This window comes from Poecilia latipinna, unplaced genomic scaffold, assembly GCF_001443285.1.
Source record: "Poecilia latipinna isolate Pla-1442-1.1 unplaced genomic scaffold, P_latipinna-1.0 Scaffold183, whole genome shotgun sequence".
NCBI lineage: Eukaryota > Metazoa > Chordata > Actinopteri > Cyprinodontiformes > Poeciliidae > Poecilia > Poecilia latipinna.
In genome coordinates, this window is record NW_015112799.1 from 108267 (window position 1) to 132727 (window position 24461).

Sequence of the window (24461 nt, forward strand, 5' to 3'; positions counted from 1 at the left end):
AATATACTTATTTGCAAATTTTGGTGTTTTAAATACTAGAATGAAAAACAACTAAACCTGATAATGGAAGGAAATAAAATATTTTTGCTATTTTTTCAGTATAAAATTTATGTTACACTTGGTTTTTAGACCACAATAAGGTATGTGCAGTGATTATAGATACTTTTTTCTGCATGTTTTACTTGACCCTCCAACTGGCACAACAGGTTCTGCAAAGAAAATATTTGAATAACAAGAAGTCTCACTTTAAGACAAACTCTAGGTGCGTGTAAATCACTGGTCAAGCATTTTTGGTTAAAATGTTTGTCATTAATTGAGTAAATTTGCTCTCAGTGGGAAGAAAATCCAGAAATTTTACTCCAGTAGCGATACTTCATATCAACACAATTCAAATAAAGTAACAAGTCTGGTGTTGTAAAAGCACTCCTAAACGTATTTTTTTTCTATAAAAGTTACTCATGTAGATGCATCTCAGTGAATGTATCTAATTATTAGCCACATCTGAAAATGACAAAAACATAAAAAAAATTCAGAACCACATCCACAAATCATTAAGTGAATAAATAGAATCTAAGCTCATTTAACAAAAGTTAAAAAAAAAAAAGCCTATTCAGGCAGTGTTCACTTTGATACAGCTTTTGATAACAGCTACAAGCAAATGAATGAAATAAAAAATGAAAACATTGAAAAAAATTTGCCTTCATACCATGACGTCTTCTCTGTTATTTATTCAGCAGATAAGCATGTTAGAATTATGGGAAGAATCCATCCACCCATCAATTATCTAAATAGGCTCTTCCTTGCAGTCAAGAGTTGGCTGGTGCTTATCTCCAGTAGTCTAATGATTGGACAAACCTGGAAGAAAACTTGTTAAAGTTTGCTGTAGACTTCAGATTGGGGAAGAGGTTCAACCTTCCAAGGCTAACGAAACTAAACTTACAGCGAGACCTACAACGTTCAATACTTAAAAACGACCCGGTTAAAGTCCAGGCCTAAATTAAAGGCAGAATTTATAAGCAATGTGATGTTCCAAAATTAGAGCCAGTGTTTCTTACTGACTGTAAATTAGATCAAAAATCTTATGGACTACAATTAGTTTTATGTGCTTAGTTTAAAAAAAAACAACACTCATGTTAGTAATCAAGGTTAGTACATTTTAACATCAACTATAAAAATGCTTTTATCTTTCTTTTTATACAGTATTTGTAACTATCTGGTCCTTTTTATGCTAGGTAGTCAGACCAATTATGAACCTCAAAATCCAAAACTGACAAAATGCTTGGTTCTGGTTGGCCGTTGTGAAGTTTTATATCAATGACAATTTTCTATCTATTTATTAAGTGAATAAATAGAATCTAATCTCATTTAACAAAAGTAAAAAAAAAAAAGATCAGCTATAAAAATAGCTGTAGCATTTGAATGTGGCTTGACCAAACTGCTGCAACTGGTGCTATATTTATACATGCATGTATAGTAAAATATGAAAATGTGCAAGTGTACTGCAGCCTAGTCTCAATTTCAAAATTATAAAACCAGCAGTTAAATCTGACTGTAAATGCTGCTAGATATTCCATGCTGGAGAGCTAAACATGAACTGAACATACTTTAATAAAAACAAAATAAAAAAAAAACACCTCTTGGATGGTGAGAACAACACATGATTCACATTTTCATGATTCACAAAAGAAGAAATTTATTCCACGTGATCATTAAACTGTGTAGAAAAAGCAGGATAGAAACATTCACATCACCTCATGGTGCATCATGTTTACAATGCATCTGTCAATACAATTTTTATTACATAAAGTGTTATTTCACTTTAAGACAACATAAGTGTTCAAGGGGCTCAAGTATGTCAGTGCTTTGGACATTTTGTGCAGTAAATGCATTTTACAACATGAAAAACTAACAATGTGAATAACTCAAAGCCTACCTTTTGTTATAAACAACATACATTTCTCCATTCAAGCCGTTACCTTCTGCTGCTCTTTTAGATGTCAAAGATACCACATTTTGACAAATTGTACAACGTTAGTCACAATAAAACACACTGAGCTTATTGGCTTTAGTAAAAGTAGCTTAGTCTGACCTGTAGTGAGTAAACAAAAACTTAAAAGTGCAGCTTCCATTGAAGAAAATCGCTTAAAACCTGATTAACTGTCTCAAATGCAAGTGCAAAATTCAGTTTGGCAAAGAAAAACAACATTTTGCTAGAATAATCTACTTGACTAATTTTAGTATCTTACAAAATGTTAAATATTATACAATGCAAATTGGACAGGAGTGCAAAATTTAAGACGCATGCTGCTGTGAAACATCGTGCTGATGGTAGAACAGTCCAGTGGATCCTGTTGTTTTTTTGTTCATATTTTAACATCCCAAACTATAATCACGCAGGTTCACAAACATTTTGTTTCTGGCTCTCAAACATATTAGAATTTTTAACTGGCATCTTTACCACAGTTTTTTTTGGTTTTCAGTGACTTATAAAACCAGGCATTCAAAAAATAAAAAATCTATATTTTAATGCTTGTTGTTCATTGTTCCTTTTCCTCTTCGCTGCTCACAACTCTGTTCATAGCAAGACCCTTCCTCCGTCTTGTAGGCTCTGAAAGTACCAATGAATCGCTCTGCTCTGCAGAGAAAAAACAACAACAACACAGTAATAATAAATATTTTGCAGACAAACTGTGAAAAAAAAGCAGCGTTATGGGACTGACCTGTGCTTCCATCAAGGCTCGAGGAACACGAGTTAGAAACATCTCTGTCCTCATCTTGTAAAAATGTGCTCTGGTAACAAAAACAAATCCAGTGACATGGTGGCTTTTTTAATTTAAAGGAATAAAAACTTAATAATAGTAATAATAATGCATTTTATTTGTCAGCGTTTTCCAAAGCGCCCAAGGACACTTTGCAACATTAAACACACAAATTAAACAGTTAAAAAAAATGTCTATAAAAACACAAAAACTTTAACCAATATCTTTATATATTGATAAACAAAACAACAATCTCACAGATCATTAAGACATCTAAAAATAATCAAACAATAACAAGCAAGCTAAAAGTCGTAATCATATAATATAATCATCATATTAAAGCTACTGCAGTGTGAGTAGAGAGTTACAAGCAGGCAAAGTCATAAAAGGCAACATCTTACCTTTCTCTTATTTTGTTCAAACCAAACCATGCCGTACAGACACAGGAGTGTGATGAATGCCTGAAGAAAATAAGAATAAAAAGGCCAGGTGGAATAAATTTTATTAAAGTATGAGGTGGGGTGCACTTAATGTTCAGCGGTTAATTTGTTAAAAAAAACCCAAAAAACAAAAAAAAAACATAGGCATCCGTTTTTTATTCTTGCTCAAAATTATGCACTAAACTGTGTTAATCTGTCATGTAAAATCCCATTAAAACATTGACATTTTTGGTTGTACTGTGGCAAAATGTGAAAAAACTGAAAGGGGGAATATTTCTGCAAAAACATCCAAAACAACAAAGAAACATCTCATCCTCAGACATCAGTGGTTTCCTCTGGGACAGATTTCTAACCTTCTACAAATTAACTACATCCCATTTCACCCCAATCTCAATCTGATCTGCTCAAAGTAAAGAGATTTCTAACGACTGGATCTACTGATCTACTGAACATAAATATACAAACGTAGATAAATCCACATTCTTACCATGCAAAGGAACCAGAGAGCCACATACCAAATTTCAGTCTGGGAAAACAAATCAATACCAAATTTCACACAAACGAGAGCTTCCAGGAATGCAATGGCCCTGCATAAAACAAACAAACAAACAAAAAAAACATACAATCAGACAAATAGCATTCTTGAATATAAACATTATACTGTATGAAACAATTACTCCCTCTTTTGGCAACACATTCCAACTGCAACAGCGCTTCACCCTGGTGGTAAAAGTCCACAGACCTGATTGTTGCGTTCCTCTCCCACCCCCTCCGGCTCTGAGCTGGAATGCACTGCTAAGCATTTCCTGCCGACGGTGAGACCTCGTCCTGTTGCTATAGCAACTGGCTCAGACTGAGGGCATGAGCTTCTTTGTGTTTAAGGTGAGGTCAATAACGGCATAATGTCATGAATTTTTATTGAGCAGAGAACAGCATGTGTTACGTCTAAATTCTCAAAGCTGCTCTACATCTGCAAAATAATAATAAAAAAGAAACCTAAAGAAGACTTGTGAGATGGTTTTGAACAGTAAAATATGCCAGCTACATTTCTGAATTTTTTCGTAATAAGTGACTGTTTCTGTTTCTTTTTAGTTTATGACTATAACCAAAACCAAAGCTTGATATAAGCACATTCCCCTGTTAATATATCCATGGTAAAAAGAACAAAAACATTCTGCACATAAGTCTTAAAATAACTATCATCATCATTATCACTTCATTGTGGCAAATTAAACAAAAATTACCAGTAGTAACAAGTAGTAATTATCTCAGTCATTCCCTGACTTGTGAAGATCACACAAGTGATTTACTTTAATAGGATGGTCCCTTGTTTTTCCCATTTTGAGGAGTGGATAAGAGGCCTTTGTGTCATGACCGGAAATCGGGAAGTCTCCAATAGCTCATTTTAAAATGTTTTGATCAACTATAAAAAAAAAAAATTAAAAAAAAAGGACTGAATTCAAAACATGTTTCAGTTGCCATTATTTTATATTCATTTTAAATAATGGTACTGAGAATTTTGTTTAGAACGACAACAACAAAAAATATCCCTCAACATAAATTAAAATCTTGTGTTTGTGTAAGGTCGTACAACAACAACAACAAAAGTTAATTTGATCCCAATAGGCGAGGAACGGTCAGCATCAGAAAATAATTTAATTGGTGAAAAAAATAATAATTTGCTGTGATCACAAGGGAAATTAACGAAAGCCGACATGAAAAAGAAACGGTAACACTTTATTTGAAGGGGGGTGAATAAGACTGACATGACACTGTCATAAACACCTGTTGTGAACATGAATAAGCCTTCATGAATATTTATGACTGTTGTCATAAAGCGTCATTCGGTAAATTATGACACTTTTAATACAAAGTTGACATTATTCAAAATGTCTTTGTTATGACAACTTGACATTAACCAAGAAATCATTACTGATATAAATTTGTTATAAAAGTATTACTGATTGTACTTTAAAAATTAGGTAACTTTATGTTATTAAAGGTAAAGTTTAAACTAATGATTTCTTGGTTAATGTCAAGTTGTCATAACAAAGACATTTTGAATAATGTCAACTTTGTATTAAAAGTGTCATAATTTACCGAATGGCGCTTTATGACAACAGTCATAAATATTCATGAAGGCTTATTCATGTTCATGACAGGTGTTATGTCATGTTTATGAAAGTGTCATGTCAGTCTTATTCACCCCCCTTCAAATAAAGTGTTACCAAAGAAACTTACCCAAATACCCAGCACTGCGTACCAACCCGCTTACACTGAGTGTCTGTCAGGTATGCGTAATACTGCCTATAAAATGATAAGGAGGACATTTGTAAATAACAAAAGCATGACTTATACTAATATAAACAGGCGTAATGAATACAAAACAACAAGAAAAAAAAAACACACAAAAAAACCACAACATACATTCATAAGCTACTTCTGCAGTGTAGGTTTATGCCACACCAGAACAAGCTTTACACTTTTTTGATTAACCACAAAAATGGGTTATTTTTAATCATTAATCACTCCTCTTCACACAAAGATTAAACATACCGCACTGTGGGCGCAGTGATAACTCCAATTAGCACGATGCGACACCAGGTGAAAGGGTGAGAGACCGGGAAGACGAAGATGTGCTTCAGGAAAAACGCGTTCAACTCTGTCAGCTGCAAACAGAAATAAAAGAAAGGATTATTGTTAATAGAGCTCTCAGGAATGCATTTAGGTGAGGAAATGTACTGTTAGCACAGATATCAAAGACTTTAACACCATTACAGGTGTTTTCGGCAGAAAACAGAAGGGAGACAAACCTGCCATAAGATCATAAAGAGGTAGATTCCTGCCAGTCTCTGGAAGGAGGAATTTGGATCAAGCCAGCGCACAAAAGTCCAGCTGGCCGGTGTAAACTGAAGCACGGCTCGCTTTATCTTCCCCGTGGTCGAGTGGATTTTTCTGAACAAAAACAAGACAGTAGTAATAATAACTCACAGCCTGAAGGTGCTTAAACAAGTCCCATTAATTTAAAATATCCCTAAATGTACTTTTAGAAAGACTATGGATAATAGCAGATGTTTTTAGTCAGAAATATAAATGATATTTAAATATATTACTAAATTCATGCATCAACAGTTACATTAAGATTCTTTAAGCCAATGGCGTCTGAACTTCTTGCTATGTAGGTCAACATAAAAGTGCTTGCAGGACATAAAATCTAATTACTTTTAATAAGAGTGCAAAAATAATTTTATTGTGATTTCGTTTGTACCCCCTCAAAGATGTACCAAAAATGATAAAACCAAGTAGACATGTGTATAAAATGCATCTGAAAATCAATGTAAACAGCTTTGTACTTGTATGGTTCTTGAAAAGACACTGATTTTAAAACCTCATTAAAAGAAAGGCATATCATTTTGCCATTTTGGGGGGCCAAATGTTGGCTGTTTTTTTTTTTTGTTTTGGTCATTTTTGTGGCTTAATAACCAGCATTAATAACAAGACAGAGATATGTGTCCCTCTTACATTGAAAACACTTCCAGGTTTATGAATGCATGTCCCAAAGTCTACTTTTGAGTAAAAGTGTCTGCGTATTTGTGGCCCTTCTTACTACAATATGTAGTATGAAAGAGAGAGGAAGGTTATTAAATACTTTGTGTAGTAGGAACTGAAGTTTTTTAATTTTTCTGTCAATTTTAGCTGGAACCACCAGTAACAGCGACCCAACTTTGTACCATTCTTTAACTGCAGCACACAATACCCCAGGCCACACTTTGGACATAAATGGTTTAAGCTACTCAGTATCTACTCTTACTACACTGTATAATATGAAAAAATAAAATGAATACTGACTTGATGCTGGCCCAGCGATAAATCCTCATCTCCAGGGAACGACAGGCTGTCATCCCCAGCCAGATTCCTCCTCCGTTACACAACAAGATATCCAGAATCAACTGGTCCCACCAGCACTCTGCAAAGTTTGGCAGGAGGTGCATGAAGAAGAGCTGTGAAAAGTGACAAGAGAGCAGAGTGAGTACACAAAAGCTTCAAGAAATTGTTAAAACCTTATCTACCCATCTTTCTTAATGATTTGAAAGTTTAAAACAACTGTGAATAAGGTTGCAGAATCACGCTGAAGCCATGTACAGTGATGAAGATGGAAAGCAAACATGTGGAGTTAAACTCCACATGCTCTAGCTTAGTGAAATCTCACAGGAAAAGACAAAGGGCTGTCCTAATGGCAAAAAGGAGGCTGCAAAAAACATAGCAACATCATGGTTGTTAAGTGTGACCTTGAAGAAAGCAAACATTTATCAACTTAAAACATTGCTCACTAAACAAGCAATCAAATTAAAGTTGGATTTGTTTCTCAAATTTCCAGTGTGCGATCACACTTCTACCATAAAGTATTTACTTACTTATCTTTTTCCGTGTTTATCAGGGGTCAGTGATTTTTTTTTTTTTTAAAGTGATGTTCTGATCAGAAACAACATATCTTCACGTGCACTTAACATCCATGCGGATACAAAGCACATTCATGGCCATTTAACTCAAGATTAAGCCAGTCGTTGCCATCTCATGTAGGTCACCTCAGTGAGTTCCCAGGTGATGCTGATTGTCCAGCAGAGGAGGTAGCTGCGCATCAGCATAGCCTTCATAGCCCATCCTGCGAAGTGGGCGAATACAAAGATGTCCACTTGGCTCATGATGCGATTCCATGTTATGTCAGAACAGTTTGTAGCATATTCCTAAAGAAGAACAAACAGAATGTAGCAAACAGGTACTGACCAAATCCCTCTCCTACATCCATCAGTGAGAAATATTTCATTTAATTATCCTGATATATTTATCCGATTTGTCCTTTCGGAAATTATGCCACAATCTTTTACGTGTATTCTTTTTAAAATCTTTGCTCCGGTTGTTCATCTGTAAATGAAAAGTTGGTGTTGTAAGCTGAACTGACCATTGTGTCAACTTCCCGTTTGGCAAAGCGCAGATTTGGATCCACCCAATACATCAGAGTCTTCACTTGTTCCCAATTGAGGAAGAGGAGAAAGACAAGAAACAGGAAGTAGAGCACACTGAGACCTATCAAAGACAAGAGAATCTGGTGAGAATCAAGAAATAAAAATGATTTGTATCTGAAGAAAATATTCTGACTCTCACCAAACACCATTCTCCATATTGCAGGGTGAGGTCTTGTAAAGGGTCCTAGCAACAAGAGCATCAGTTATTTCAATATGTGTGCTTTTTATGAGACAGATATTATAGGTGCTGTAAATAATAGCGGTTTAACAAAGAAAATGCACTAATTAGGCCCTAAATTGTGAAAATTATAGTCTTTTTGGCCATAAATGTAAAAAAGAATCCACTATTTGATCAAACAGTAGTAAATTAAACACTAAAATCTGATATTTTTAAAAAAATAGTATTTTGGTTTCCCCTCCCGCCCCCCATTACTGATATTTCTGATACTTTGTATATAGCAGACAGGCAAACAAACAAAACTATTTCCATTATATTCCATACTATTTTTTAAGTCTTAATAAGATATAATTTTCTAAACTGTAAATAAAAATAAATAAGTATTACATGACAGATTCAAAAGAAGTTATTGACAAAAAAATAAGAGTACTGTGTCAAAGTCTTGAGTCATTAGTAACCATAGTAGCGATGTACAGAAACATCAGATAACAAGCCAGGAGTTTAAACAATGTAAAGCTTGAAAATCCAGTGTTGCTCTTGGCAGTAGGTGTAATAATGTGGAATGCTGAGTGTCTGATGAAACCACTTTAATAGGCTTCAAGAAAGTCTGGCTCCTTGGAGGCAAAAGAACAGGAAATTCTGGATGGTTTAAGAATCAAAGTTTGAACCAAATAGTTGGCCCCTTGCACCACTATTGTCAAAGCTGTAATGTAGCTTACCATTTGGAAAAGCCAGTACGCTGACAACCATGAAGAAACAAACAACCACTAACACACCAACACGGATGTTATTGTCTTGATTTCCATCGTCCCTGTCAAAATCAGGTTTCGCCCATTAACAAAAAAGGTTGGCAAACAACTTTTAACAGCAAAAAATAAATGTCGTTTACCTGGTGAAGGCAAAGTACATCAGACTGAGCAAGGTAACTGTCAGAAGGCTGATGGTGTGTGGTTTGTAGAAGAAGTGAATGCAGATATCATCCACTTGTTGCTCATTTATCATTCGGAAATGTAGCTTAGATTCTTCATTATTCGAAGAAGGACGAACTTCTGGGGTTGCCATATTGCTGTCCTGAACCTTCTCAGTTATTTATATCGATGTAATTTTAAGAATTGAAGCCGAAAGCTGAAGAAATTACTTTAGGGACGAAACTCCTCAGCGTTCGGTCAGGAACCATGTGGGCGGACTAAACCACTTCCGCAAAATAGAGGGGTGTGCTGACGGTGACGTGAATATTGTTATGCCAACTACTAATAAGAACAAAACATTTTAGGAGTTAGAATTTTGCCTTAATTGACTTATAAAATCTTACGTGACAAATATCTAACCATATTTTATTTTAAAAAATAAAACTTTATCGATCAGTCATCAGAAAACACCGCTGTGGAACATTCCGGAATGTGACGTTTGAGTGTAGCTCTTCCGCTAAGGTCCACGTGAAAACACTTCATATTTCTCAACATTTCTACATCTATTTAAGTGTAAGAGAAGATGGTTTGAATAGACAAACGTGAGTATTGTGAATGCCCAGTTGTTGTATCGTAATCTCGGCTAGATCTCGGTTTTGAGGGTAGCTGTTGACCTAGCGTGTTGGCATAGATTAATCAAGCCAACTCCTTAGAGGACATCAACAGATGCCTGAAATGTTCATTCTCTCCATGTAGGTTGCTGATAAATTAGCATTAAGTAGTTGAGTCCGTCTGTAAATCAGTGGTATTTAAATATTTAAACATTATTAAACTTATAATTGTATGCAGTGCAGTTGGTCGACAACAAAGACGTATGTAACAGCAGGCTACAGATTATTTGAGGGCCATAGGCAAAACATGATTTGGGGCCCCACGTACAAAACAACCATGCACAGTTAATCATAAGGACAAATTAACACAACAGTCATGTTTTTGGACTGTGAGAGGTAACTGAAAAACCCTGAGAAATCTCCTCACATAAGTGAGAATATTATGAAAACCTATTGGAGAAAATAAATCCAGGCTGGGATTCACACCCAGCACTTTATGGCTGCAAGGCAACAGTGCTAACTTCAGCATTGTGTATCCCTCAAATTGTTCAGTTCGTATTTATTACTGTTACCGCTGCAATTAATTATTTTCTATTTTGATTTCTAACTCATCAGACATTCAGTCAATCAGATAATGCGTATAAATAATCTGGATTTGTAATAGTAAGGAAACTTTTGTCCTGTGATGACAAAAGTAGTGATGGGGAGTATTTTCATTTTTAATGTAAGTCAGTTCTTAAATGTTGTGGGTACCATCTGTGTAATCAGGATTTTGAATGTAATTTTAAAAAATTCCAGGTTGCAGGTATCGGAAGGCCTACACACTGAATGTAAAGACATATTTGGATGTATTTTCAACCATGAATGGTCGCCCTTCTATATGCATCTTCAAATGTATTTAAAAAAAAAGAAAAACTTGAAAACTCTACTTGTACTCCTGCAAGAGAGGATTAACCAAGCAAGATGACAAAACAAGATTTGTGCATGCTAAAATAGCTTAAAAATAACATTAGTCTTAACCGCTTTTGTTTGCTGATACATATTGTTTTCCTTAGCTTTATATAGAATGTTTTTTTTATTGTTCTGAGCTCCAAGCTTTCTTTTCCCACACTGTATTTTAATGTCTTTCAGAATGAGCATGTTTTCTGCCTGTGCCATGTTGTGTCTGCGATGCAGAGGTCTTCTTTCGCCAAAGAACAGCACTCATCTGCACTATGTTCACGTTCAACATAGTGTGACTGTGGGCAAATCAACCAGAATCAGTAACAGGTTTTTATCCAGAGGAAATCACACAGCAGCTCAGCCGAGACTGAACTGGAAACGTCAAACATCCTGCTATTATGATTATACGGCAAAATATCTGACAACTGAGGCGAAGGAAAGCAAACATACAGATGAGGGGCCCAGAACAGACATCCCTGAATACAAGCCTGCTCTGGTGCCAACAATAGATGCTTTGCCACTGCCCCAAAGTCAGATTTCTGTTGGTATGTATCTACTGTCACTAAGCAGAATTTGTAGTTGACTTGGACACAAAATATTCATCCTAGAAGAACTGAATTGCCTCTGACTCGTTTTGTTTTCTTCATGAAGAAGGCTTGGATGCTGATGAGAAACTTTCAGCGTTGGAGGAAATCAGTGACGAGGAAGCTGTTGGCATTTCTATTCCTCCTTCCATTCCTCCAGCCTCAGTCTCTCTCCAAGACTATGTTGACCAGTCGGAGACACTTACAAAGCTGGTGCAGCTTGGTAAACTCGCCATGAAGATTTTTTTTTTACCCCCCTTTAATACAGAGATAGAAGTAGGCAAATAGCATTTTATTAACTCTTTCAGTCTCCTCTCATTGTAGGGGTCAGCTTGTGGAAGCTGGAGCGAAGGCCCAATGTTGGCTCCATGCTGCTCAGACTTGACTTCAACAGAGATGTAGCACCTTGCCTATTGTTTCTGAAAGAGATTGGAGTGGAGGACTCGCGCTTGGGCTACATCATCTCGCACAACCCCTTCATCCTCTCCGAGAACTTGGAAAACTTGCAGGCCAGGTAACATGAAAATATAGAGTGTGATGCAAAATTATTCATATTCTTTTTTTTTTCTTTTTTTTACATTTTTTCACAATACAGTCACAAACTTTAATGTATTTTGTGTGCATAGTTGTGAGGTTGAAGGAAAATATCGTTTTCAATTTTCTTAAATCTGAAAAGTTGCAGAGTTAACAGTTGTAACTGCTGTCCAGCTGTTCAATAGCTGTTTTTTTTTCAGATAAAATTGATGCTCCATGAGATCTTCAAGAATTGGCATGTTATTTTGTAACTCAACCCCCATTGAAAACATAATTCACAGGTAGTCAGTATTTTCCAGTGGGATTTCTTGAGGGTTATCAGAGAAATGTGGGCTCTGATAAAGACGCATATCACACCTTTTTGATTCTATTTCACAAAAGATCTGAAAGCTTTTTTTTTTTTTTTCACGTTGCTCTATCACAAAGTCCCAATAAAATGCATTAATGTTGGTTGCTGTAACGTCGCATAATATGGAGAATGGAGAAATGAATATAAATATTAGACACAATGTTGACATTTCCTCCTCGAAATTATTTGTGTTGATGATGTTTTCTCTTTTGTATCAAGAGTGAACTACCTGACGTCCAGGAAGTTCAGTTCAGAAACGGTTGCATCTATGGTCTCCAGAGCACCGTATCTTCTTAGCTTCAGCGTGAAGAGGCTGGACAACAGGCTGGGTTTTTTTCAGCAGCAACTCAAACTCAGTGCTTCCAACGTAGGTTGTCGGGAAATCACAAGAGATCCCATGAAAATATTTTTGAAATGAGCAGGGATTTTTCATTTTCTTTTATTGATGAGCGGTAAACACTAATAATTTCCACATGTGTCTGCAGACGCGGAACGTTGTTGCTCGTCTCCCCAGATTACTGTGTGGCAGCTTGGAGCCTGTTAAAGAAAACTTAAAGGTATCGAGTCAAAGCTTGATATTGAGAAAATCATAGTTTAAGTTTGTTTAGATGATGAACAAAATCCTTTTTTTTTTGTAAATGTTTTCTGCAGGTGTGCGAAATAGAGTTTGGCTTTAAGCAAAATGAGATCCAGCACATTGTTATTGCCATCCCTAAGGTTTTGACAGCCAGTAAAAAGAAACTAACCCAGATATTTGACTTTGTTCACAACACCATGAAAGTTCCCCATCACCTGATCACAAAGTTTCCACAGGTAGGTGACAATGGCCATTTGTTCTGTCTCTCTTACTAAATTTTGCTTCATTTTTGTCCAAATCTATAATTTTATAACTCTGTTTTTTATTGTCTTCCAGGTTCTCAACTCAAAGTTCTTGCGTCTCAGAGAGCGCCACTTGTTTCTGGAGTATCTTGGGAAAGCTCAGTATGACCCAGACCTGCCCAGCTACATCTCACTGGACCGCTTGGCGTCCCTGCCGGATGAGATCTTTTGCACGGAGCTTGCAATGGCCACATTGGAAGATTTTTATTTGTTCCAAAAGACTCTTTGATTCTTCATGATGCAAAGATGAAAGTGATACAAAAACCACACTGGATACATGCAGTGGATTCACTTCCAAAAGATGTTTGCAAACAAACATGTTTACCAAAAATTATGCATGGCAACTTGTGTGTGAAAACTATTCTTTGCAAAGAGCATAACTGATATATGTTCAGTTTAATTGACTTTTTTTTTCTGTGGTTTGACTGTATAAATTTATGTACATAAAACAGAATTTGTTCTAAAATATTAAAATGTAACATTGATGTAGTTTAACTAGTTCTGTTTCTTTCTTGTTTAATTCAGTTTTATACATCATGATGTCATGGTTTACATGCATAAAACCATATATTAACTGTAAAACTTGTAATTTCTCAAAAACAGTAAAAGTAAACAATATTAATGCAATCAACATTGCAAATTGTTCTAAATGAGAAGGATTCTTTTCTCCTTCCGAATACGAGTGGTGTCATGAAAACCTGCTTTATGTTTAAATCCATTTTGGAAATTGTTTGGATACCCTAAAATCTAGTACTTTTATTGTGTACACATAATAATACATCCCAATTATAGATTTTTAAATCTATAATTGGAAGATTTTTATGTGTTCCAAAAGACTGGGAACAGAAGAGTGTTTTTTTTTTTTTTTTTTAAAGAGTTTTCTGATGGATTTAATGAATGACTTCACCAAAATGCAAAAAATCCTTATCTTAAAAAAATGTTCTAAAAACTGGACAGTTTTATGTAGCTACTCTTGCTGCTAAAAGGAATTTTTTCTCTTTCTTTGCTCCAATTTTGGAAGACCAAGTTGGAAACTTATGTGGGATCTACCAAATTAAATGTAGAGTTGCAACAATTAACATTTAAATTAAACTGTATGTGATTATTAAAATATAAATACTTTAGTTTGCCATATTAAAGTTTCAGATAAAATGTACATTTTATGTTTTATACATTTCAGGAATAAAAGGTAAAATTCCACTTGTTAACATCACTTGCTGATCAGATCAGCAAGAAGGAATTAATATTGAGAGATCCACTTTGTTTAAAAATATAACTGAAGTACCCTTTACTGTCCTTCAGAGGGAAATAAAAAAGGAAATGAATAAAGAAAACTTTGCTGTATATCTTTTTTTTTGTTAGAATGGATTTTTAAAATTACCAGTCAAAAAACGTTTCCTTTACAATTCTTTGAAGATATGTCATTTTCTTGTCTTTATTAATAAAAACAAAAAACAAACAAAAAAATCATCCTCTGAGCCGCTTTTTACCCACAATACACTGCGGTCACTCGCTCTTAGTGGTAAACATGGCGTCCAGGGCACCAGGTAAGCGAACATCGCTTCTGATTTTTAAGACGTTTCTATACCTTTAAATATCTTGTCATGTTCATATTGAATGAATCGCAATACATTGTCAAACACGGCGTTGTAAAACTGTATATCCTCTGCTTCAAAATGACTTTATTGTGCCTCTAACATGCGTGTGTCCTTAATGTCCCCTTGCTAACCGATGCTAACAGGTCGGCTAGCGCTAGCTTAGCATTCACCGTTATGGATAATTATTTGAAAAATTTGTATGCAAGACATTTTTAGACATTTTTTGTACATGTTACTCAAGAAATTAGTGCAATGGAAGCTTGATGATCTTTATTTCTTGCGCACAACCTTTTATTATGTTAATACTTACAGCCGGCTAACCTACATTGTGCTGTGTCCTATTTCATTACATGGCTAATGTCATGTATGAGAAAACTCTTGGCATTGCTTTGCTGTATATTTTAATTGTTCGATTCTCTAGCTTCTCTCTGTATTGTATTAACAAGAGACTTTCAGTAAAGACTTGACAAAGCAAGTCATTTTTAACAATAATAAACATGTAAATCAAGACATTATCTAACATGCTGTGTAGTGTATTCAAAACATTTTACTCATTTTTAGGGACGTTAACAATTGTTTTAGCTAACATATCATTATTTTACATAGCTTTTGAGATGAAAATATGTCTAGATGAGGGTGTTGCAGCTGCATGCTTACTTTTATATTTGCTTTTTCCCTTTGTTGTCTGATGTATTGAGAAGTTTGTACGCTTTTTTTCTCTCTAATATTCTCTGTGTTCTTCCTTCATGTTACAGCAGCGACGGGCAGGCTCATGCTTGGCGTCCGCAAGTGGTATTACAATTTGTGTGGCTTCAACAAGCTTGGTAAGTCAATTAAAGTTTGTTATGAAGTAAATTTTCAAAACACCAAGAGAAGGTTGAAGTTTATGATGCCACCCTTGTAAAGCTTAAGCAAAAATGAACTGGGACTCTGTATCTTATTTTTGCTACAAGATAAGTGGCAGAGAGAGGAAAATAAAAGTATAACAATATGGTGATCTTCTTTTTGAAGTTTGCACAATGAAGCTGTAAACTTATCAATGAGCTTAAGTCTTCTCTTGAGTTGCATGCTTGATGTCCTTCAATTGCGCAGCAACTGATTTGTTGCTTTTTTTTTTGGAAGACATGCGGAGTGCCTTAATTTTTTTCAACAAAACCCATGTTTACCAAAAAGTTGGTATTTAAAGTTCATCATTTTATAGCATTGCTTCAGAAACTGAGCACAGAATATCAGGAAGGCTTTCAGTTTGAGGGACAGATGGATTTGAATTCATTTTATTTATAATGAAAAGACACTCTGTGTAACAGGTGATTACAGAGTGAATAAATGTAGATTCTCTTGTACAGTATTGCTTTCTGTTCAGGTCTGATTCAAGAGTTGCTGGTTCTGATTTTGTTTCCAAGACTGAAAGCCCCGAGCACCATAATTAATTTTCTTTTTCTGATTTTGAAATGAGAAATGGAGGATTAATCAAAACAAAGTCAACAAACTTAACTTTAGTTGAAGTTTGGAAACAAATGCCACCCTCTTGCTCTTATGGAAACACACACACAAATAGCGACAAGATGTGAATAAACATCAGCTGTTTCAAAACCTAACATATACAACTGTGCATTATTGAATTTCCAAGATCTGAACGTGTTTTTTTTTTGTTTTATTTGTTTTTTTGTTGTTGCAGGTTTAATGCGTGATGACACAATATATGAGGACTCAGATGTGAAGGAGGCCCTGAGGAGGCTCCCAGAGAACGTTTATAACGACAGGACCTTCAGGATGAAGAGAGCCCTGGATCTCTCCATGAAGCAACAGATCCTCCCAAAAGATCAGTGGACAAAATACGAGGAGGTAAGTTCACAAGGGAACAAGACTCTTCATGCGTCATGTCTTGCACTCGCGAAGGAGCTACTGAAGTACTGAATCATTGTCATAAAATAAACTTTTCACGTTGACATTATTTTGCCAGCTGCTACAAGATTTGTTTGGGGTTTCATTTATTCTCATAACCTATTATGTTTTTCTCAGGATGTCAACTACCTGACACCATACCTGGAGGAGGTGATCCGTGAGAGGAAAGAAAGGGAGGAATGGATGAAGAAATAACACTTTCCTATTAGGCTGTTAAATCTTATATGGTTGGTGTATAATTGTTCCCTGGTGTACTATGTAAAGTTTTAAAATGAAATGTAACCTGTATGGATAAAAAAACAGAGCCCAATAAAAAAAATTACATTGTAAAGGACTGAAGTATCTGATTTGTTTTTTTTTATTTTTTACAGTTTGACATGACACTGTAAAACATTTCTGCACTCGGTAATGCATTGCAGTTCTTCTATCTCAAATACAACAATTTCTAAGTTTTTTAGTGTTAGACCAACACATAGTTGTGAAATTGTGAAGTGGATAAAAAGTGCTTTTCAAATGTTTTACAAGATATCTGAAGTTTCTTTCAGATAAATCTTCTAGAACACCTTATCTGCCGATCATAAAATCCCAGTACAACTTAATGAAACCTGCAGTTTTAACATGATATGCAATAATTAAAGAGAGTATGAATACTTCCAAAAGTACTTTAGTCATCAGATGCTACCATCACTAAATTTATCTGCATTTTTGTTTTCTTAAACGAGATCGTAACTTAGACAAAATGGAGACGAGGTTAATATTAATCCTTAAAAACAAGGATTGATGTATATTCATTAAAAATTCACTTAATTTTAAAGATGTGCTTCATTTAGATTTGTTCAAAGCCTCTTGATAAAATCCTTCATGTCCATTTGCTGCTCACTAGGCGTTCTCATTTCCTCTCTGGGCCTGTGATCTCCTGGTGTCCACATCTGTTATTGTACCTATAAAATTTCCAATCACACTGTTGAAAGATTTTAGCATTGACAACCCGAGTTCATTGCTGGTTTCGTTAATGTCTGGATCGTAGGCGCCCATGAGGGGGGTGCACACCTCCACGTCTCCTCTTCCGGCTCGCTCCAGGATGCCCAAAAGCTGACCCCTGGTCTGCTGAAACAAATCTCTGTTGTAGTCCAACAAGACTGCATCTTCAAGAGGATAAGCGACATCCTCAGAGTAGCAATCTCGGGGTGCAGGCACCTCTATGTACCTGAGTTTAGGAAACCCTGTTGTCAGCGTGGAGAACAACCTCCTCAGCGTGACGGAGCTGAGAGGATTTCCCAGAAGCTTTAGCTCCTGTAGCCCCTGGCAGGGAGACAGAGCATTGGTGAAGGTGGTTAAGTGGTCGTCCTCGATGTCGCACTCCTCGAGGACGAGGGTCGTCAACGTTGCAGAGCAGCGACTCAGGAGTTTGTGGAATGCGGTGGAAAAAGAGCCGAAGATGTCGTGTCCGCTGAGGTCGAGGTGGACCAGGGATTCGCTGTGCAGGCTGTTGGCCAGGTAGGTCATATCCACGCGGTTCAGGCAGCAGTTAGCCAGCTCCAGACACTTCAGTGGTGTATTAAGAGGGCTGGGGAAAGTAAACACATAATTCAGGATTGGGAAAATAGAGTCCTAGCCTAACTGACATAGTTTTATATAGTTATTAAAGAACACTAAGTAGATTTGTTTGGATAAATCACTATAAAATATTATATAAGCATGACTTTTTGAGTTTGGAAAACATGTTCATTTATTTTGTATACAAGGTTCTTCACGGTTTGTCTCCACCACTGCTAACAGACTGTCCAAAGCAGTTAGTAGAGAGGGAAGAGTGTAAAATACAATTTAGGCAAAGTTATATCTCTTAATTCCAGTGTATTTACTGTTGAGGAGGCTTCTAAAGGCAAATATCAATTACTTTGTTTTGGCCTTTTACATAGAACCCTGATATTAAAATAAAATAGATAACCCAGTAAGGTAAGAAAATGTCAAAACATCGAAGTGGTGTTAATACTTTTGCATGGCTCTGTCCCTGACTGACCTGGAGCTGTCTGTCCTCTCTGGCATCATATCAGCAATTTTAACAACAAAATACCGTCCATTGTTAAACAAGAACATTTAAAGCTGCCGAAGAATAGCAGAGCTATTGCAAGAAGTGCACACCTTATTTATATACATAAAGAAAAAACAAACCTCAGGTGACCTGGTAGTGGTGGGCGATATGGACTTAAAGTTTTATCACAGTATGTTGTGGTACTACTTTGATAACATAAGAAGACAATAAGAACTATTTATTTCTACTTTTTTAGGTAACTGTGCAGCTGTGGCTGCATCAAACAGTAATCGCAGCCCCACAAACACAACCTTTGTGTAATATGCTTCTTTAGGAGATGCATGATTTGTATCACTAAACTGCACATAACTGCATTTAGTCATATTTTCAAATTAACTGATATTTATTGGTACTCTCATTGAACAAACAGTGGGGAAAATTGTAAAAATAAAAATTCTGAGACTACAGTTTCGAGTATTTATAAACATCAATTGGAATTTATCGTGACCATAAATCAAAATTCTTATGACAAGAAATGTATCAATAAATGACAAACGATGCATTAAATGCCCGCCAGTTCAGATAGTTGGTGTACTCACCACAGCAATCGGCGAAGATGTCCAGTTAGAGTCGAGAACCCAACATAAAGCTCAGTAAGGTTGCCAAGTTGTGCCAGCAGATGCCCAATGGTTGCTAGGAGGTCGTCATCATCAGCACCCAGCCTCCTAACATCCAGCGCCCCCGCTGGTAGCGCCAGAGACTGCAGCTTGGGAAACTCCACCCTGGACAGCAACACCTCCAGGTGCGTGGCCTCCAGGGGAACATTGTGGACCACCTCCAGCTTTGTTATGGACTCAGGCTTTGCCAGACGAAGGACGTAGAAGAGCTGCTTGAGAGCGAGGGAGTCGGCTCGAAAGCTAACAAAGCGAACCTTCAAGGGACAGTAGCGGAGAAGCAGGAAGGCCTGAGCCACCAGCTCATAGCTTCGGCCTGTCACGAATCCATTCAGGAGGACGTCGATTGATGTTTCAAACGCAGATGGGCTCACGTCGCTCGCCTGCATGGCCACCATGGTCTCATAGCACATTTGGGTCAGGAGCTGGGTCCGAGCCCATCGACCCATGGTGGACTTGCATGGACAGGCTTGGTGCTCAATGTCTTTGAGGGCGGTCAGGTCCACCACATGCAAACTCTTTGCATATGTTCTTGGAGGAGACAGCACATAGTCCTGTAAGGAAATATCATCACAAAGTTATAGAGGCATAAACATCCAAACAGATGTAGGCTTTACCTTTAGACCGGTCAGAACTGAGTGTAGGCAGGTTCGGCAGGTGCAGGAGGTGAGGTCCAGCTCGCAGTCAGAGGATCTCCCCAGGAGTCTCTGCATGTTGAGCTCTGGCAGAGGCCACGTCTGGACCAAAGCATGCAGCAGCTCGGCCTGCTCATGGAGGTAGCAGGCCTTGAAGAGAAGCGGATAGAGGTTGAAAGACACGCAGCTTAGGTTCCCTAAAGCCGCTAAACCCGTCTGGATGAAGCCCTCAGCCGCAAGGAAGCGCAGGGACTTCATGTTCTCCAAGGTATCCGAGGCGGAAAGTAGAAGAAGAAGAAAGATTTTCCTGATTTTACTGAGTTTTTACTGTGGTGTTCATCCAGGATGGGCTTGCTGTGGTTCAGCAGCAGCTATGTGTGGGTTATTGGGGGTCTTGTGATAGGTAAGAGCGTTGGGGCTATTAATAGAAACAGCTGTCTCACGTCCTTCGTCAGGGTACACTGTCTGACTTTCAGTAGAGATAAGTGGAATCAACATTCGAATGCTGCTGGGAAAATTTCCATTAATAACTAAATTGTCAATTAAGCGTCTTTGTTTAGTGACTAAAAAAAATATTTAACATAATCAGTACAATTTCACTTCAACCCTAGTCAGAAACTTGAGTGTAACCTATATGATTCAAAGCTTGAGTTTTATTGTCAACTTTGTTTGCAGTTAATATTATGTTCATAATTCAGTGTATTAAATCTTCATTTTCTTTTAGCCTGTTTCAAGTTCACACTCCTTTTGTTCAAAGTGGAGTGTGAAATTACATCTTTATTTCTAACTCCATCTGTTAAATTTATCTCACCTTTCTGTTATATTCTTCCCTTTTACTTTTTGATTCTTTCGTGAAAAATAAGTGCACAATTTAAAATAATGTCACCATAGAGGAAATATACACGATGAAGCAAGAAAACATCTCTGACCAAAATTTAACCCATAAACTATTTTAATTATTACATATTCATGACATGATGCAAAAGACTGTCTTGAAAAGAAATGTCATGTTGGAAGAAATAATTTTATGCAACGATATCAAAAGATATTTGCATTTTTTTTATTTATACAGCACTTTTTTTGTGGTCTTATTAGAAAAACTCTTTTTTTTTTTTTTTTTTTTTTTGAAAAAAACTCTCCTGATCATAGTAAGGGATTCCTAGGTCACATAATTTTTTTTTTTTTTTTACTTAAATTGTGCAGTATTTTATCTGCACTGTATTATTAATAGAGTAATGTTTCTGGAATTAAAATATGAGAATCCAGGAGGCATTTTTTGATTAAATGTAGAACATCCACTTGCTCCCTTTAATACAAAGAATCAGAAGCTCTACTCTTCAGAGAACAGGCCTCATCCCATCTGTACAGATACATTTTTTTTCCATCTTACTAGTTTGTTTTCTGTTCTATAAGAATAAAAAGACTGACACTTTCAAGAAGTTTTATTTTTATTGTCAAATACAAAAGTATTAATCCAATGTTTCAGCTGTGTAAACAGGTTCCTTAAAATGTAGTTACAAATGGTTTGTCTCAAAAACGGATTGCAACTTGCCTTTGAACTGAAATAAGTTTGTTTTCTCTATAATACACATATATACATTCAACTGCTTCAAAGAAACAGCACAAGTCCATATATGAGGAAATCCTATTAACTGGCGATGCTGGTAGACTCTTTAGCAGCCAGAACAGATGTAGGTCCTATGTGCGTCCAGATGAAGCCTTTTTCGGGACACAGAGGGATGGTGGGAAACGGAGAGCTGCGTGACTTGAAATATTCAGAGGGGGCGTGGCACACAAACTCCAAATAGTCCATCTTCCTTGGCAGATCCTCCTCTGGTCCTAATACAGAGAACTGAGCTTAAAACCCTGTCAAACTAATCAGAGCAAAATGTGTGAACAGATCGCTTACCAATAATGTACGTCCCTGGATCAAAGTGGTCGCTTGGACTGGCCTGAGTGGGGATGAGCCATGTCAGAGCCGCACTCTTCTCACAGTACTGGTCCTGCACAAATCCTCTGATCTGAGCGTAGTACGGCTTCCCATCGTCTTCATCTATGACCCTGATCACATCACCTATCTGGTAGTACACACCCTGTGAACACAAACAGGAGGTTCTGGGTTTTTACATTATAACTTTTAAATATAAACACTGAAAAAAACAAACAAAAAAACAAAACAGTGACCACCCCATACTTTGTAGAATAAAGACTCTGATGTGATAATGGTTGACACCGATTCTGGCGCTTTAATTGGCTGTAAAGGAGCATAGTCAAGTGTCAAATACTTGATAGAGCAGTAAAAATATGGCAAGTAAAATGAAATAAAATAAGCAGCGTACATTTTTGAGTTTGAAAATGTGTCTCCTTCCTTTGCCTTTTGTTGAGACCTTTTTCTCAGAGGCAGGAGCTTTGTACTTGGTGCTTCTCAGCCGCGCAGACCTCCTGTGGATTTCTTGCTTCGACTAGAAAAAAGAAAAAAAAAAAACACCAACAGATTTTAAATATGGAATCTTACTCTCAAAACAGTTGTACTAACCTGACATTGTTGAATTTATAAAACATTAAGGAATCATTCTTTCTTCCAATGACTCCTGAAATGACTATAACAGTGTATTATAATGGAACCTGTTGTGATTTTTGTTTTGGCTAAATGCATTTTATTTTTTGTTTCATATATGAATAGTACAAGCTGATGCAACACCACCGTCATGTTGGGAGTGGTATTCTGTAACCATACATATTCACTTGCAAGCCATTATTCCCATAAAACTTCCCCAAGCCCTTAATATTAGAATAAATAAATTACGTAAAATATGAGATTACAAGTTCTAGCCCATAATCCTAAATAATACGTTTCACATTTACTTTTGCTGAGTAACAAAGAATATATTGTTTGTTTATCTCAATAATCTTACTTCAGTGAAAATAAAACGGAAGCCAAAGCGATCTCTGCTTTTCATATGCTTAACTGCCGCCAGGGGGTGATATTGAGCGGTTTTGTTGATGCACCACACAAGTCCAAAAATATACATCTACCTTCAGCTCTCTGGTTTCAAAAAGACATGAGAAAATAAGCTACAAATACATCAATGTTCCCTAATTATTTAGGCCACGCTCAAAGCATCTCTTCGGTGTGACTGACCTGTTTTCCGCCGCCGTTGCTGGGCTGTGTGCTGGTGGAGACGGAGGGTCCAGAAGCTCCACCGCCGCTGTTGGTCTTTCCCGTGCAGTTATTGCACAGTATTTCACCCTGGTTTCCTTTCTTCCACATTGAGGAAGAGTTCGTCTTACAGACGGAGCAGCACGGTTTCAAACCCAGAGGCATTTTTGCCGCTCACCAAACGACGTCAACTAACGCAGAAATGAACACAACAGTGTCCAACAAAAAAATGAGATGGAGCTCCTCGATTTGCTGCCCGACAACAGTTTACTATCAAAACCCTCACCTGTGTAGCTGCCGCAAATTACAGCGACATTTATTAATTCAAATAAAAGACGTATAGCATCTTAAAATCACCAACGAACAAACCAATTCGGTCTGTTTATGTGTGTCGCTATTATCCTTAGCAGCGGTCCTGCTCTTTTTCTGCGCTTCTTCCTCTGACGTTAAACATGAAGTTGGGTACAGCGCCACTAACAGGACTGAGACCATACATCAGTCTTAGTTTAACACAAAAATTACAAAAAAATAAAATAAAAGTGGTATTTTTTTAGTGAGCATGAATAACCCAACCATCTCTTTCTCTAAAAATTATTTATTGGACACAATAAAAAAAATTATTACCCAGCAAACAGTAACCTGAGTCCAAACACTGTCTTGTGGGTAAAATAGTTATTGTAGTTCTCGCACAATAAAGCAGGGATGGTCCAATATTTTTTGAGGGCTTAATCAGAAATTGATTTGGCCCCCTCTTCCTGATAAGAACATCCCTTCTACTAACAACATTTTAATAATAATAATAATAATAATAATAATAATAATAATAATAATAATAAATTTGATCTACATAGTGTTTTTCTAAGTACTCAAAAATGCTTTACAACACAGGTTTGTTGGGAGTCTGGGAGAGGGGGCCATCATGTTTAACTTGTTGACTTTAAAATCAGTCATGGATTAATTGTTATTTGTTTAGACATATTTTTTAACAAACCTAGTTGAAGCACAGATGAAATCAAATATGAACTCATAACATCAGTATCTATAAAAAATGTATTCTATGCATTTTCAGAAACTAAATTTCCAAATTCCTTGAAACTTAACCTAAAAAAATACTTTGATGCTTTTCTCACTGTCAATAAACAAATGTAAAGTTTTTATATTTAAAATATTTATGGGAGGCCACTGATGTTTGTTTTGGGGCCAATGAGAAGCAACTTAATTTATTGTAGGTGATGTATACATTTATTGT

The 24461-nt window shown here is 36.5% G+C and overlaps 5 protein-coding genes across 9 annotated transcripts; 2 read left to right on the forward strand and 3 right to left on the reverse strand.

Annotated features, from left to right (window-relative positions):
* Positions 1–1667: 1667 nt before the first annotated feature.
* LOC106946247 (phosphatidylserine synthase 1) lies at positions 1668–9616 on the reverse strand. 3 transcript variants are annotated; one of them, XM_015030450.1, is made up of 13 exons: positions 9291–9612; positions 9121–9212; positions 8363–8407; positions 8160–8284; positions 7786–7944; positions 7049–7200; positions 6013–6154; positions 5756–5868; positions 5441–5506; positions 3687–3786; positions 3161–3220; positions 2721–2790; positions 1668–2635 (listed from the first exon to the last, which is right to left on the reverse strand). In XM_015030450.1, exons 1-13 carry the CDS (start codon positions 9461–9463, stop codon positions 2538–2540), a joined length of 1395 nt encoding a protein of 464 aa, XP_014885936.1. In that variant the 5' UTR covers positions 9464–9612; the 3' UTR covers positions 1668–2537. The 3 variants fall into 3 exon arrangements, with proteins under 3 accessions (XP_014885936.1, XP_014885935.1, XP_014885937.1); XM_015030449.1 differs by having other exon boundaries at positions 8160–8407; positions 9291–9613; XM_015030451.1 differs by lacking the exons at positions 1668–2635; positions 2721–2790; positions 3161–3220; positions 3687–3786 and adding an exon at positions 4265–4926 and having other exon boundaries at positions 5435–5506; positions 8160–8407; positions 9291–9616.
* A 151-nt stretch (positions 9617–9767) lies between these two features.
* On the forward strand, positions 9768–13702 carry mterf3 (mitochondrial transcription termination factor 3). 3 transcript variants are annotated; one of them, XM_015030455.1, is made up of 8 exons: positions 9768–9911; positions 11052–11407; positions 11514–11669; positions 11771–11960; positions 12549–12696; positions 12815–12886; positions 12981–13142; positions 13243–13702. In XM_015030455.1, the coding sequence occupies exons 2-8, from the start codon at positions 11053–11055 to the stop codon at positions 13435–13437; spliced, it is 1278 nt and encodes a 425-aa protein (XP_014885941.1). In that variant the 5' UTR covers positions 9768–9911; position 11052; the 3' UTR covers positions 13438–13702. The 3 variants fall into 3 exon arrangements, with proteins under 3 accessions (XP_014885941.1, XP_014885940.1, XP_014885938.1); XM_015030454.1 differs by lacking the exon at positions 9768–9911 and adding an exon at positions 9942–10061 and having other exon boundaries at positions 11517–11669; XM_015030452.1 differs by lacking the exon at positions 9768–9911 and adding an exon at positions 9944–10061.
* A 980-nt stretch (positions 13703–14682) lies between these two features.
* On the forward strand, positions 14683–17042 carry uqcrb (ubiquinol-cytochrome c reductase binding protein). Its single transcript, XM_015030456.1, has 4 exons — positions 14683–14755; positions 15562–15630; positions 16485–16651; positions 16829–17042. Exons 1-4 carry the CDS (start codon positions 14737–14739, stop codon positions 16904–16906), a joined length of 333 nt encoding a protein of 110 aa, XP_014885942.1. The 5' UTR covers positions 14683–14736; the 3' UTR covers positions 16907–17042.
* A 48-nt stretch (positions 17043–17090) lies between these two features.
* On the reverse strand, positions 17091–20487 carry lrrc14b (leucine rich repeat containing 14B). Its single transcript, XM_015030447.1, has 3 exons — positions 20035–20487; positions 19343–19971; positions 17091–18278 (listed from the first exon to the last, which is right to left on the reverse strand). Exons 1-3 carry the CDS (start codon positions 20308–20310, stop codon positions 17591–17593), a joined length of 1593 nt encoding a protein of 530 aa, XP_014885933.1. The 5' UTR covers positions 20311–20487; the 3' UTR covers positions 17091–17590.
* Positions 20488–21479: 992 nt separating this feature from the next.
* Positions 21480–23690, reverse strand: gatad1 (GATA zinc finger domain containing 1). The gene is made up of 6 exons (XM_015030457.1): positions 23499–23690; positions 23195–23403; positions 22392–22514; positions 22247–22306; positions 21962–22145; positions 21480–21891 (listed from the first exon to the last, which is right to left on the reverse strand). Exons 2-6 carry the CDS (start codon positions 23375–23377, stop codon positions 21701–21703), a joined length of 741 nt encoding a protein of 246 aa, XP_014885943.1. The 5' UTR covers positions 23378–23403; positions 23499–23690; the 3' UTR covers positions 21480–21700.
* Positions 23691–24461: the final 771 nt, after the last annotated feature.

Excerpts from the sequence above, each read along its gene's own strand:
- LOC106946247 (XM_015030449.1), bottom strand. The coding sequence starts at position 9,463 with ATGGCAACCCCAGAAGTTCGTCCTTCTTCGAATAATGAAGAATCTAAG. Across the intron at positions 6,155-7,048 it reads TATCGCTGGGCCAGCATCAA|AAAAATCCACTCGACCACGG; the intron begins GTCAGTATTCAT and ends GTTTTTGTTCAG. Across the intron at positions 2,791-3,160 it reads TTGAACAAAATAAGAGAAAG|AGCACATTTTTACAAGATGA; the intron begins GTAAGATGTTGC and ends TTTTGTTACCAG.
- lrrc14b (XM_015030447.1), bottom strand. The coding sequence starts at position 20,310 with ATGAAGTCCCTGCGCTTCCTTGCGGCTGAGGGCTTCATCCAGACGGGT. Across the intron at positions 19,972-20,034 it reads CAGTTCTGACCGGTCTAAAG|GACTATGTGCTGTCTCCTCC; the intron begins GTAAAGCCTACA and ends ATTTCCTTACAG. Across the intron at positions 18,279-19,342 it reads CATCTTCGCCGATTGCTGTG|CCCTCTTAATACACCACTGA; the intron begins GTGAGTACACCA and ends TACTTTCCCCAG.
- mterf3 (XM_015030452.1), top strand. The coding sequence starts at position 10,036 with ATGCCTGAAATGTTCATTCTCTCCAT. Across the intron at positions 11,670-11,770 it reads TACAAAGCTGGTGCAGCTTG|GGGTCAGCTTGTGGAAGCTG; the intron begins GTAAACTCGCCA and ends CTCTCATTGTAG. Across the intron at positions 12,887-12,980 it reads CTGTTAAAGAAAACTTAAAG|GTGTGCGAAATAGAGTTTGG; the intron begins GTATCGAGTCAA and ends TGTTTTCTGCAG.
- gatad1 (XM_015030457.1), bottom strand. The coding sequence starts at position 23,377 with ATGCCTCTGGGTTTGAAACCGTGCTGCTCCGTCTGTAAGACGAACTCT. Across the intron at positions 22,307-22,391 it reads ACATTTTCAAACTCAAAAAT|CCAATTAAAGCGCCAGAATC; the intron begins GTACGCTGCTTA and ends GCTCCTTTACAG. Across the intron at positions 22,146-22,246 it reads CAGAGTCTTTATTCTACAAA|GGTGTGTACTACCAGATAGG; the intron begins GTATGGGGTGGT and ends TTGTGTTCACAG.
- uqcrb (XM_015030456.1), top strand. Across the intron at positions 15,631-16,484 it reads GTGTGGCTTCAACAAGCTTG|GTTTAATGCGTGATGACACA; the intron begins GTAAGTCAATTA and ends TTGTTGTTGCAG. Across the intron at positions 16,652-16,828 it reads AGTGGACAAAATACGAGGAG|GATGTCAACTACCTGACACC; the intron begins GTAAGTTCACAA and ends TGTTTTTCTCAG.